Raw genomic sequence first — 13,489 nt, forward strand, 5'->3', positions numbered from 1 at the left:
GTAGCTGGGACTACAGGCGCCCGCCACCTCACCCGGCTAGTTTTTTGTATTTTTTCAGTAGAGATGGGGTTTCACCGTGTTAGCCAGGATGGTCTCGATCTCCTGACCTTGTGATCCGCCCGTCTCGGCCTCCCAAAGTGCTGGGATTACAGGCTTGAGCCACCGCGCCCGGCCCAGACCTTGTCTTAAAAACAATAACAACTTGGTGGCAGTGGCAGCAACAGCAGTATAATAAGTATGACTATTCCTAAAAGTAATGTGCTCTCCCATCACAGCCTTTGCGTCTCACAGCAGCCTCTTCATAGAAGAGGAAATGTGAGCTCCAAGAGGTTAAGCAGTTTGCTACTGAGGCTTTGCTAGTTTATCTGAGTGGCCCATTCCCTTGTCCTAATGCCTCCTACAGAGCCACGCCCAGGTATCCTGACCTGGTATTCTCGTTCCTTCACTCAGAGCTTCCTGGCCCCCAGTACCACCTGTCCACCTGTGGCACATGCTGGCCTAGTGGGCAGTGATTATGGACTTCTCAGTCCCAGGCTGTATTGCTGTAATCCCTCCATCCCCAAGCCATTCTCCAAGGCCCAGCTCCCAGGCCACCTCCTGAAGCCCTGGTCCCATGCCACTGCCCTCCAGCAATAGTACGGGTCACCTCTGGAGCATGCATCCCCTGCCCTCCACAGAAGTGAGTTGTGCCCCAGCCCTACACTGGAGCAGGGGAGCAGGTACAGGTCTTATTCCTTCTCTTCTCCGTTCCAGCACAGGAACCCACACAGAGGAGATGGCCACAGCAGCTGCCAGAAGGAATGGCTGAGTGGTAGGATGGAAGAGCAGTGGAGCCAGTTGGTCCTTATCTGGACCTGTGCAAGTGCCCACCCCTAAGTCCTCGCCTGGCACCCTCTGAACCACTGAAATAAGCTAACATCCTCACCCACTTCTTACCAGACTCAGAGTTGGTGGCGGCAACCGGCATGGTGAAGGAGGCAAGGACTCTGAAACGTCTCTCCTGGAGAGGGGAGAGAGGAGGATGAGTGGATACAAGGGCAAAGCAATGGGGAAGGGAATAGGAAGAGCCTCCCCTTCAGGACCAGTCAGCAAGGTAGGGGAGAAGGTGCTGCCCAGAAAGTGGGGGTTGGAGAACAACAATGATTCCAACAGTCCTGGGAAGCAGGAAGAGCAGGTATTACAAGCCTATTTCTCTGAGGAGGAGGAGACCATGGAGGATAAAGGAGGTTAACTGATTTTCCCAAGATCACAAAGCTAATAAGGAGAGCTAGAATGAAAATCCAGGTTTTATGACTCAAAAATAAGTATATAAATAAAGTGTTTCTTCCTGCTGTCTTTTTTGTTTGTTTGTTTGAAGAAGGAACAAGTAGAATTTTTAGAGGGTAAGAACATAATTTGGCTGAGCAAGGTGGCTCACGCCTATAATCCCAGCACTTTAGGAGGCTGAGGCACGAGAATCACCTGAGCCCAGGAGTTTGAGACCCACCTGGGCAACATGGCAAGACCACCATCTCTACAAAAAATTTAAAAATTATCCAGGTGTGGCAGTGCGTGCCTATGATCCCAGCTACTTGTGGGACTGAGGCAGGGGGATCTCTTGAGCCCAGGAGGTCGAGGCTGTGGTGAACCATGATTGCACCACTGTACTCCAGCCTGGGCAACAGAGCAAGAACTTGTCTTTTAAAAAAATAATGGAAGAGTCCAGAATTTGAGTCAAAGTAGAAAACACGAGTACTCCCAGACTGTAGGTTCCCTGAGAGCCAGAACCACATTGATTTTATTTGCTTCTGGAACCTAGGCCTACCAAAGCGTCGATGTTTCACAGACATTTATCTGGGGGGCTGACAGAAGTTACATGTACCTCTCCATGGCCCCTCTGGCTGGCTCGCTCTCCTCTCTCCCTTTCTTAGCTCAGAGCTGGCACAAGGAGACCAAGTGCTCTGGGCAGAACCAGGCATGGAGTCTACAGCCCCAGTTTCCATTCCAGGGCCTCCCCAGGCTAGGATGGGCTCCCTCGTTCTCCCAGGAGAGGGCAGGGGGTTACCCCCCACCCTTCTTCCCTTTGCCTTCCTGGGCATGTGCTGCTGGATAAAACCCTAATTCCTAGTTGCCATGACAACAGGAGGCAGTGGCTCACAGCAGGGGTGGGGAGTGGGGGGAAGCATCTGGCAGTGCCCACTTTAGGACTGAATGCCTGCTGAGTCCTGGGGATGTGGGAACCACAGCAACTCCACCTGCCCCCAAAGAGGATTCTTCCCAGAGGACTCGTACCTGATTTCAATAAAACCCTCTCTGCTCCCATTCCCCTCTCAGGCCTGAGCTGGTCACCTGAGCTCAGGTGACAGAAATTACAAAAGTGAGGGGGATGGTTCCCTTTCCTCCCGGCTCTGCCCCTGAGGACATGGAAGAAAGGTGCTTTCAGCGAGGGGAAGGGCACCCCTATTCAGGCCACACCCAGGCTGGAAGAAATGCCCAGGATCCACTGTGCTGGCCCGTGCCTCTGGTGCCAATCTCTACTTCTAGAGAGCAGGGAGGAGGGATCCCTTCCCTCACTGCCCCAGGCCTTGATGACCTGGAGCCTTCTGGCTGCTGCTGCTCTCCCTCAGAAGGTCAGAGACTCTTGACTCCAGAAGTCCTCCTTCCCTAGAGCGAGGAGGGTGGGAAAAGGCAGGGAGAATCATGTATGAAATCCCTGCGCTCAGAAGTCTTGCCCAGCCTGCCTGGGCTTTCTCCCGGGGAGTCGGTTCCCACAGCATCGGCTGGCTTTGCTCCCCCAAGCCTGTCCAAGCCGCTGAGAGGGCGGGGCCTGGCTGTGCCCACAAGAGAACGGCAGTGCCAGGCAAGCTAGCCTGGCTCCGTGCCAAGGTCCTGCACCCAGGCATCTGGGAACCTGCACCTCGGCTTCCAAAAGCCTGGGCCCAGATGCCCTCTCAGCTCTGCCTCCGAGATATCCCCATCACCCAAAGTGTCCGTAGGCGAGGGGACCAGCAGTAAAAGGGAGAGGTTTCTTCCAACCTCCCACCCATCCCTCCATCCGTACACATACAAAGAGGTGCGAAGAAGAAAGGTCTGACAAAGGCGCTTTGAAGAGCAAGAGGTCGCGGGGAGGGTTGGACAGAACTGAGGGTCAGAGGATGGGGTCGAAAGGCCAGGCGGACGTGCACGCTTGGACAATCGGATCACTCCTGCCCCAGCGGACCCAGCCCTAACACACTGGGCGCTAGGACCTGGGGGAGGGGGGCGTGTTGCGAGCCATCAAAGAAGGCTCTCTCTGCATGCGCGCCCGCCGGAGACCAGGGATGAGGTCACTAAATGACTGCCCCAGCCACCAACCCCCAACCCGTCCTTATCCCCCCCACACACACCCCCGCTTAATTGACCTAACTTTCTAACACTGGCTCTTCGCTTCTGGCACTGGTCCCCTCCCAAGTCTCCAGACCCTAACCCTGGCTCCCGACCCGCCCTGCTACATACAGCCTGGGAAGCGGGAGAAGCAGCGCGCCCCTTCTGGGGACCCCCTCCCAGTGAAGATTGTGGTGTTAGCCGCCTAGGGGGACCGGGGGCCACCGGGACAAAGAGCAACCTCTGTTTCTCTCCCCAACCCCCGGAAGCGCTAACAGCACGGTTCTTACGTAATGCCGGGCTTCCAAGTCCCCCCAGCCCGCACAGACCCCGGGGAGGCCGCGCGGATACCCGGGCCCCTCACAGCTCACCACCTTGGTGCCTGAAGCCACTTTGGAGCCCCTACCGCAGGGGCGCGGACCAATGTCAATGGGCAGCGGGCCTTGGTTCTCCCAACTAGCACCCCAGAAAGAGGGCCCAGGGGCGGGGGCGGGTGGAGAGGGAGGGAACGGGCCTGGGTGAAAGGGGCCTGTGGAGTTTAAACCCAGTGAATAGGGTCCTAAGTGCCGTGCCAGGACGAAAAGGAGGCTGAGGTCTTGGGGTGGGTGGTGGCCAGGGGGCCGGGGGACGCCTACCTGCGCCCCGGGGAGCCCCTAGCTCCGCGCAGCTCCAGCGCAGCCGGGCGCTCACCGTTTATTGCTTGTCAATCGCTAGCCCGGCTCTTAAAGCGGCAAGGCCTCTCCGCGAGGGGGCGGAGGCCCGGCGAGAGGGGACGGGAGAAGAACGCGGAGGCCGGCACAACTCGGAGGAAGTAGTCTTTCCCAGCAGCTGGTACGCGGACAGCCAGGTAGTGGTTTGGAAGACACCGCACAGACCACGACGCCGTCCCACTGGGACGGGTTAGGGAGGCAGGACTGGTACCGGTACCCGCTGGTGTCCCTCGGCTCCCCCTTAAAAGGGCGATGGTTAAAGTGCCGAATGAGACCGGCTTGATTACTCCGCCCACCCCTCTTGGCTTAGACCCGCGTTCTAGTTCCAGACGTGCCTCACCTTTCCTGGTTATCCTGCTTCCATATTGAGAAAATGAACAGGAAGACTATCTCCCAGGAAGCAGGATACCAGCCCCAGAAGGCCTCGGGATCAGGGACAGCTTTTTAAGGACTCGGAGGGTGGGTATCTGGATTCCAGACTTTCCAGAAAATTTGCAAAAAAGAGGAAATGTCTTCGTGAAAGGATTCGAGAGCCTATTTTAGGTCTGGGTGAGGGAGGCCTGTTCTATTTCCCTGTCTATGGAATAAAGAAGTAACTGGCTAGCCTTCCTCAGAATCCCAGCCCCAAGAAGTAAATAAAGGGTTAAACCCACTGGCCCGCCTTCGCCCAGCCTCCGGCTCCACCCCAGATCTGCTCGTAAAAGATACTGGGCCTCCAAATACGGGAGGCTCTGTGCAGTGCGCCTGGCATTTGGGGTCAGCTACGCTACTTATCCGACCTCGGCGTTCCGCCACCCCGTCCAGTTACCCTCAGCAAGATGTGGGAGTCATCCCTCTTCCTTGCTAACTGGATTCCTAAGATCATAAATGAACTGCATCTTTGGCCGGGCGCGGTGGCTCACTCCTGTAATCCCAACACTTTGGGAGTCGGAGGCGGGAGCATCGGTTGAGCCTAGGAGTTCGAGGCTAGCCTAAGCAACCTAGTGAAACCCCATCGCTACAAAAGATAAAATAAACAAAATTAGCTGGGCGTGGCAGCGCGCGCCTGTAGTCCCAGCTACTTGGGAAGCTGAGGCTGCAGTGAGCCGAGATTGCAACACCGCACTCCAGCCTGGGCAACAGTGTGAGATCCTGTCTCAAAAGAAACAAAAAGAAAAGAAATGGATTACATCCTGGAAGCTTGCTTGGAAATCTCAAATATGGGAATCTATCCCGAAAGCAGGGAACTAGTCCCTAGGTCCCAAGACTCAGCTCTCCCCTGAATTCCAAGGGTATAAGTTTGGATATAGGGAAAAGCCACAGAGGCGGCCAAACTTCTGAAAACCACATTGTTTAGGTGCCCCCGGCTTTTACTGAGAGAAGAAAGTTATCGACCCCAGATAGCTTTGACAGGAATTACAGGCCTTGGTCTCTAAACAAAGAGGGTTCCTGGAGCACATTGCTTGCAGCTCTCTCCTCTACCTGCAAGCTAGAAAATCCTTCTTTTTTTTTTTCTTTTTTTTTTTTTTTTTTTTTTGAGACAGAGTTCCACTCTTGTTGCCCAGGCTGGGGTACAATGGCACGATCTCAGCTCACCGCAAACTCTGCCTCCCGGATTCAAGCGATTCTCCTGCCTCAACTTCCCAAGTAGCTGGGATTACAGGCATGCGCCACCACGCCTGGCTAATTTTGTATTTTTAGTTGAGACAGGGTTTCTCCATGTTGGTCAGGCTGGTCTCGAACTCCTGACCTCAGGTGATCTGCCTGCCTCAGCCTCCCAAAGTGCTGGGATTGTAGGCATGAGCCACTACACCCAGCCTAGAAAATCCTTCTAATTGAATTCAGGAAGAATTCCCCTTTCCATTATAAAGGCTACCCTCCACTCTCACCTGTCCACCTCTGGGCTGGAAATCACGCAGCTATTTGTATTTGGGAAGAGAAAGGATTTGAATCTCTACAAGATATTAATTAGTTCTCAATCAGTAACCCACAGCAAACCTTCCATTCTATTTAGGATACTGAGGACAGGCTGGGATCTCAGATTCTGGCCCACCTGGGGAGGTGGAGCCCAACTCATTATTCTTAGCGGCTGCCCTGCTGCATTTGTCAGTCAACAAGTATCTCTCTAATAAAGGTCTTGCAGAATGCCAGCCTCTCACATCTGTTCAGGACCTTACAATTGACAAATTGTTTCATTCTCACAACAGCCTTGTGCAGTTACAGAAAGAGAAGAAACATTTCTTGATGCAGAATAAGATGCTCCTCTTCTGTGCCAGGCAAGGTACCATTTTCTGTGATACTGAGATAGATACAGGCCATGACCTCCTAGAGTTCACAGTCTGGGGTTGAAGTCAGGAAGGGCTGTGTTACATAGATACAAAAAGCGCTTCTTGGTAGCACAGCTGAATGCCATAATAAAGGTGCAGTGTGTCCTAAGCTGTTCCCCAAAGGAATAGAGGTGCTAATGGTTGGCAATGGAGTAGCTGGGAAGGGAAGCAGGTTTGCGGTTGGGCAATGCATCCCCTAGCAGTTAAGGGCTGCCCACTACCTCAAGAGGGGAATGAGTCCTCCTTCTCTGGGGTCTGTAATTAGCTCTGCTTTCCTCCTTGCCTCAGCCTCAGAGGTCAAAAGGGTGCAGGTAGTATCTCTCCTTCCCCCAAAATCAAGATTTTTCTATGGTGGTGTTCAGCCCAGAGTTTTGGGAGTCAAGCACAGAGAAAAGTAAAACTCAAGAGTGTTACAAATTTTCAGCAGATAAGGCTTTGCACTGAGTGATGTTGCACTTCCTATAATGACCAGCAGGGGCCACCAACAGCTATCCCTAGTCTATCTACACCTACCCTCTGCCGTGGTTCGCCTCCACACCTGCGACTCGCGGCTGCTTAGTTCTGGAAACCTTATTTATGGACTATACTTCTCAGTAAGGAAAAGAGAAAAATTTGGGTGGGGTGCCGTGGCTCATGCCTGTAATCCCAACACTTTGGGAGGCCGAGGCAGGCAGATCATGTGAGTTCAGAAGTTCAAGACCAGCCTGGCCAATATGATGAAACCGTCTCTACTAAAAATGCAAAAATTAGCCGGGTGTGGTGGCAGGCACCTGTAATTCCAGCTACTCTGGAGGCTGAGGCAGGAGAATCGCCTGAACCTGGGAGGCCCAGGTTGCAGTAAGCCATGATTGTGCCACTGCACTCCAGCCTGGGCGACAGACTCTGTCACACACACACACACAAAAAAAAGTAAATGTAGAGCCCTTAATGGACTACATAAAATTATATAAATATTTGTCTATAAACTATATTTGTTAGTCAATTAATTAGTATGAATATTAGAAATCACACACGTAGGGATTTTTATTTATTTATAAATAAATAAATATATTTTGAGACACGGTCTTACTTTGTTGCCCAGGCTGGAGTGCAGTAGCGTGATCATAGCTCACTGCAGCCTGGACCTCCCAGGCTCAAACGATCCTCCTGCCTCAGCCTCCAGAGTAGCTGGGACCATAGCTGCGTGCCACCACACCTGGATAATTTTTTTAAATTTTTTTATAGAGATAGAGTCTTGCCATGTTGCCCAGGCTGGCCTTAAACTCCTGGGCTCAAGTGATCCACTTGCTTCAGCCTCCCAACGTGTTGGGATTACAGGTGTGAGTCACTGCACCAAGCCAGGATTAATTTTTTAACTATAAATAGAAATTCCAATTTTGTCTTCCCATACCAAAAGGACCATCTTGCACACCCCTAGGTGCACACCCACTTTGGAAACCACTGTTCTAAAGGAAAAGCTGTGCCGCCCTCCCTAGTCCCTGCCTCAACAGGGCATCCAAACAGGAATGGATCCAGACAGCTTTGCCTTCCCACCAGGACTAAACCGAGGCCTCCGGGAAGGACCAAATTTCCTGGCCTCTTGCTCATCACGCAACCTCAAGACAGAAATTGAAGCCCCCTCCACCACTACCACTACCACTACCACTACCACCAGCCTGGCCCGCATTCATGTCAGATTGCCTTTCTAGAGAGCAGAGCCCCAGAACCTCTCTTGGAAGCAGCATCTGTTCCTCCACCTGGCCCAACAATTACACTTTGCCTTGCCTCTTGATTTTAGTCTGGCCACTTCCCTATTGGGGTGGGAAGTTCTGGAACCAGGCAATTTTGTGTTGAAATCCTGGCTCAACCCCATCGTATGTGTGTCTTAGGCCAGTTAAATAACCTTTCCAAGCCTCAATTTCCTCATTTGTATAATGGGGATAACAACTTTGGGAGAGGATGGAGGTAGAGGGGCTGCCACGTGCCAGGCACACAGAAGGTGTTCCATAAATGCAGTTCCATTCTGGGAGTAGGTCTAGGCAGGCTCTAGCTAGGTGCCAGCGGGCTGTGGGTGGTTAGTCCTTATCTCTGGCTGTCTGATGTGTCTTGGCTGACCTCAGGTTCTCCTGCAGAAGGCAGGATCCACCCCAGGGCTTCTGGAGCTCCAGGTATCTGTTACAGACAGCATGTCCTCTTCTCGCTGCCCACACACTCTTTACTGGCACCTTGCCCACATCTATCTGTGCCACCCACTTCTCTTTTCCTCCTCTCCCTCCAGTGCCTCCACTGAAGTGCCAAGGGCTTTGATATGGGCACCACGTGAGGGACCAGTAACAGGTGGCCCATTGCCAAAGTGGAGAAGAGCTTGCAAAAGTCGGTGCATCGGGGTGTGGGGTGCATGCCTGTAGTCCCAGCTACTCAGGAGACTGAGGCAGGAGGACCCCTTAAGCTCAGGAGCTCAAGACCAGCCTGGGCAACATAGGGATACCCCAATATCTCAGTAAGAGTAATAGTAATAGTAGTAATAATAATTTTTAAAAGTCAGTGCAAACTCGGAGTAGAGGGAGTCCTGCTAACCACCCCAATGACCCAATGTCTATTGCTGAAGCCCCCCTACAAACCAACCACAATTTGAAGTGTCCCTATAGACCCTGGACAGGGCAGAGATTGATGAAGGAGTGGGTGAGGGAGTGCAGGAAGCTTCTGGACAGCAGGAGTTGAAGAGGGGATCAAAGCACAAAGCAGACCCAGTTAGACGCCCTGGGGACCACATGAGGCACTTGAGTTGCTCTTTGGAGACAGATTAGAGGAGTGTCCCCGCTTGAACTAGTGACCTGGAGGAGAACTGTACATATACATACACATTGCATGCGTGCACACACTCACATATACAGACACACACACATACACACCCACTCTCACATATACACACACACACCCTACACACACTCACATACGCACACACACTCAAATACACACATTCTCATATACACACACATACACACTCATATACCTACATACACATGCACACTCAGACACACACACATATATAGACACACTCATACACACACACTCACATATACACACACCCCTACACACACTCTCACACACACTCAAATACACACACCACCCTCACACACTCACATATACACACACATACATATCCCTACATACACTCACATACACAGAGACAGGCACTCACACTCAAATACACACATACACACACTCTCACACTCATATATACACACTACACACTCAGACACACGTACATATACAGACACACACACACATATACACATACACACATACACCTACACACTCACATACACACTCAGACACACACACTCAAGTGCACACATATATAACACTCATACACTCACATTTACCCATTCATGTACACACACACAGATACACACATACACCACACACACACTTATATGTACACACATACACGCATACACATACACACATATACACTCACAGACACTCTTGGACACACACTCTTGGACACACACATACACTCACAAACACAGACACACTCAAATACACACACACTCGTACACACTCTCACATACACATACACGTACATGTATGCACACATCCTATGCTGCTTCCCTCCCCACTTGTCCTGGACCAACGCAGTGCTTACAGAGTAGATTGGAGCCCAGACAGAAGGGGGGTCGGGGCTGTGGAGAACACTGGGTGGCCTCAGGCAAGCCACTTGTCCTGGGCTTTCCCTGCTGTTAAATGGGCAGGATAATATCCATCTTGCAGGCTCTACGACCACTGGCACTGCCTGGGCTGATAAAAATGCTTTGTGAGCCATGATGGGGGAGCCCTGGGCACCCAGGCCGTGCCCTGGCCAGGAAAGAAATGCGGGACAGCCCATCCCAGAGCTATTCTCTGCTCCTCCCCTGCCTTGACCACCCAGCGACTCTGTCCCCAGCCCTGCTTGGCACCAACTGCCCAGGTCCAGCCTCCCCCATGTCCCACAGGGATCTTCTTGTTGTCCTCCTCATTGGGGTTCAGCCACCCTGGGCTCACCCTGTGCACCTCTCCTCTCTGAGGTGCCTGGGGACAGAGCAGGGGACCTCCTGCCCATTCCCTGCCACCCCATAGGGGTTTCAAGCCCTCTGGCACCTCCACTTCCAGCTCCCTTCCCTGAGGTACTGGTGTGGGGAGATGTGGAACCCTGGGAAGGGGAGAAGCCACCATCCACTCCTCCCCAAAAATTGCCTTTTTCCGGGCCAGAGCCATTGTGGGGGGCTGTCCCCACCCTCACCAGTACAGACTGTAGGGGCACCCACCATCACCCAAGGCAGACTGGGAATCTGCAGTTCTTGGCAGCAGACCTCAGATAAAGAAACAAGCAAAGAGGTCAAGTAATTTGTCCAAAGGCATCACACTGGTCAGTGTAGAGCTGGGGCTTGACCCCAGGCAGTTGGCCTCAGGCTCCGCTGCAGATACTGCACCTCGCTTTGCAGGTACTACCATTACCTTCATTTTATAGATGAAGAAGCTGAAGGTCAGAAGAGTTCAATGACTTGCCCAGGATCACACAGCAAGCGAGTAGTGGAGCCACACTTAGCAGGTAAACTTAGTAAAAAGCTTAGTAAAGAGATTGACTTAGTTTTCCATCAATTATTTTTCAATTGACAAAACTGTGATAACTCACAAAAACAGCTGAACATAAACAACATGTTAATTTGACTTAAGACTATATATATATATAATCAGTGTTTAAAGAAATAAATTCCTGGAAACAATTTGTAATCTTTCTTGTTAATCCTTAGCTGCTCATCATGACTGAATCTAATCTCGAAGGCATCTAGACTTAAGATACCTTTACTAATGCACCCTAAATCTTTTATTAGCTTGACATCAGACACAGGACTTGAGGACAGCTTAGCAGCTCTTGACAGCAACCGGCAGGAATGCTGTAATGTGAGAGTCTTCTGGCTTTCAGAGGCCACTTTCCTCCTCCAGGGCAAAAAACTTAGCTGTTTGGCCTTGGTTTTTGCATCTGTAAAATGGGAGGTTGGGGGATAGGAACTAGATTACTAAATTCCCTTCCAAATCCATCCATCTAAAGAGACAACTTTGCACTCTGCTCATCAAAAAGATAAAAATTTTCTTCCCAACAGGGATTTCCAAGAAGTGGCCTGTTGGTAGATATTTCTTGAAATATTATTCCATTCAATAAATACCTATTCCCACCTGACTGAAGTTCTTCGAGGACAAAAATTATATCTTAATGATCACTGTAACTCCAGTACCTTATTCAATGCTGGCCATCAAGTAGGTGCTCAGTATTTTTTAATTAATTAATTTTGAGCTGAGGTCTCAATAGGTTCCCCAGGCTTAATCTTGAACTCCTGGTCTCAAGGGATCCTCCCACCTCAGCTTCCTGAGTAGCTGGGACTACAGGTGTGCGTCACCACACCTGGCTCTAGGTGCTCAGTTAATACAAGGTGCGGAATCTCTGGGGGGCAGGACAACACAACAGTGGTTTGTAATGTTCCCCAGGTGATTCACATGTACAGCCAGGTGAGGCCTGCCAGGCAGCTACATGCAGAGAGGACCCCTGAGGCCTCTTTCCTCAGAAGGTAGCTGTGGTCATGGAGGGCACTCAGGGTGGCAAGGCCTGCTCCTGAAAAAGCCATGGAAACCCAGAGATGGAAGAGGCCATCAACGAGGGATGGCCCCAACAGTGCTTCCCAGGGCCCACCTTGCAAAAGGGGCTTCTGTTTAGTACTAAAGACATGGAGTTCAGAGAGGCTGATAACTGGCCCCTGACCACACCCAGCCAGCAGCTCCAGAGCCTCTGGTCCTCACAGTTCCTGGCATTGTATCTGAGAGTAGGGGCAGAGCTAATGCCATCACTAGGAGTCACTTTTGTCCCCTAACTTAGGGGAGACTGCCCTGTCCTTACAAAGGAATGTGTAAGCACAGCTGTTCAACATCTGCATAAGGAAAGATGTTTCTTTATGCATTTCTGGCTCCACCCAGACTTGTGACTTAACCAGTCCCGTGGCCCCCACCCAGAAGCAGACTCAGCAGTCAAGGACCATTTTGCCTACCCCTATGTCTGCATGCCCAACCAATCAGGAGCACCTGTATACCTAGACCCTAGACCCTGCTCACCAAACTATCTTTGAAAAATTAATCTTCAAGTTTTGGAGGAGACTAATTTGAGTAATAACTGTTTCCTGTGTGGCCGGCCTTGTGTCAATTACTCTTTCTTTACTGCAATGCCATGGTCTCAGTGGATTGGTTTTGTCTGTGCAGCAGGCAGGAAGAACCCATCAGGTGATTACAGTACCGGCACCCCCAACCGGCTTTGGGAAGAATCCAGCCAAAAAGCTTGAGGCCTGCAGCCTCAGGGTGAGAACAAGACAAAAGGGGGATGGAGGGAGATAGACTCGGTCTGTCTCAGCTCCAGAGCAGCCCCCCAAGCTTCCCAAAGGTTTGAATCCTTCCAAGCGTTTACGCAAATCATCAAAGGGATTCCTTGAGGCAAAAGGTTTGAGTCTGCAGTTCTGAGACCCCCAAGGATGTGAGGAGAGACCCAGGCCTATCTCCTTTGGGAGGGGCCCCAAACTTGGGGGAAGGGGTACTGGATGCCAGCTGAAACCCAAACATAAAATTCTAAGCTCACCCAACCATCTGAATGGACTCCTCCTCTCCTCTCAGCAAAGGGCATTCCAAAGTTAACCTGAAAACTAGTTCAGGCCATGATGGGAAGGGGGGCCCAGCCACGCCTAATTATACCATCCCTCCTTTTGGACTTACTGATAGAACAGACTCCTTAAGTCTGATAAGAAACATTTACAGTCTATTCTCTCTGAAGCCTGTCACCTGGAGGCTTCACCTGCATGATAAAACCTTGGTCTCAACAATCCCTTATCTTAACCCAAACATTCCTTTCTGTTGATTTTAAATCTTTAGACAATAATTTAACTCTTTCCACAATTGCCAATCAGAAAATCTTTGGATCTACTTATGACCTGGAAGTCCTCCGCTTCCCCAACCCCATTACAGTTGTCCAGCCTTTCCAGACCAAACCACTCTACATGTCACATATATTATTGATGTCCTATGTTTCCCTGAAACATGTAAAACTAAGTTGTGGCCTGATCACCTTGGACACAT

At 51.1% G+C, this 13,489-nt stretch overlaps 1 protein-coding gene across 13 annotated transcripts in view; it reads right to left on the reverse strand.

Moving 5' to 3' along the window:
* MPP2 (MAGUK p55 scaffold protein 2) overlaps positions 1-13,489 on the reverse strand; it is an 84,256-nt gene that overhangs the window by 28,966 nt on the left and 41,801 nt on the right. For 6 of the 13 annotated variants that reach the window (XM_077971979.1, XM_077971973.1, XM_015119830.3 and 3 more), the window contains exons 1-2: positions 3,978-4,040; positions 937-1,000 (exon numbers count right to left, since the gene is read on the reverse strand). The exons of 1 other annotated variant lie outside the window; for it this stretch is intronic. Coding sequence is in view for 9 of the 12 variants with exons in the window: in XM_077971973.1 (XP_077828099.1) it covers positions 937-967 (31 nt within the window). In the remaining 3 variants the exon portion in view is untranslated. Of the gene's footprint in view, positions 1-936; positions 1,009-2,572; positions 2,644-3,716; positions 4,259-6,014; positions 6,109-13,489 lie in introns of those variants that run through there. 6 more of the 13 variants (XM_077971974.1, XM_015119831.3, XM_077971972.1 and 3 more) reach the window with 5 other exon arrangements.

The sequence above is a fragment of the Macaca mulatta genome, chromosome 16, assembly GCF_049350105.2.
Source record: "Macaca mulatta isolate MMU2019108-1 chromosome 16, T2T-MMU8v2.0, whole genome shotgun sequence".
Taxonomy (NCBI): domain Eukaryota; kingdom Metazoa; phylum Chordata; class Mammalia; order Primates; family Cercopithecidae; genus Macaca; species Macaca mulatta.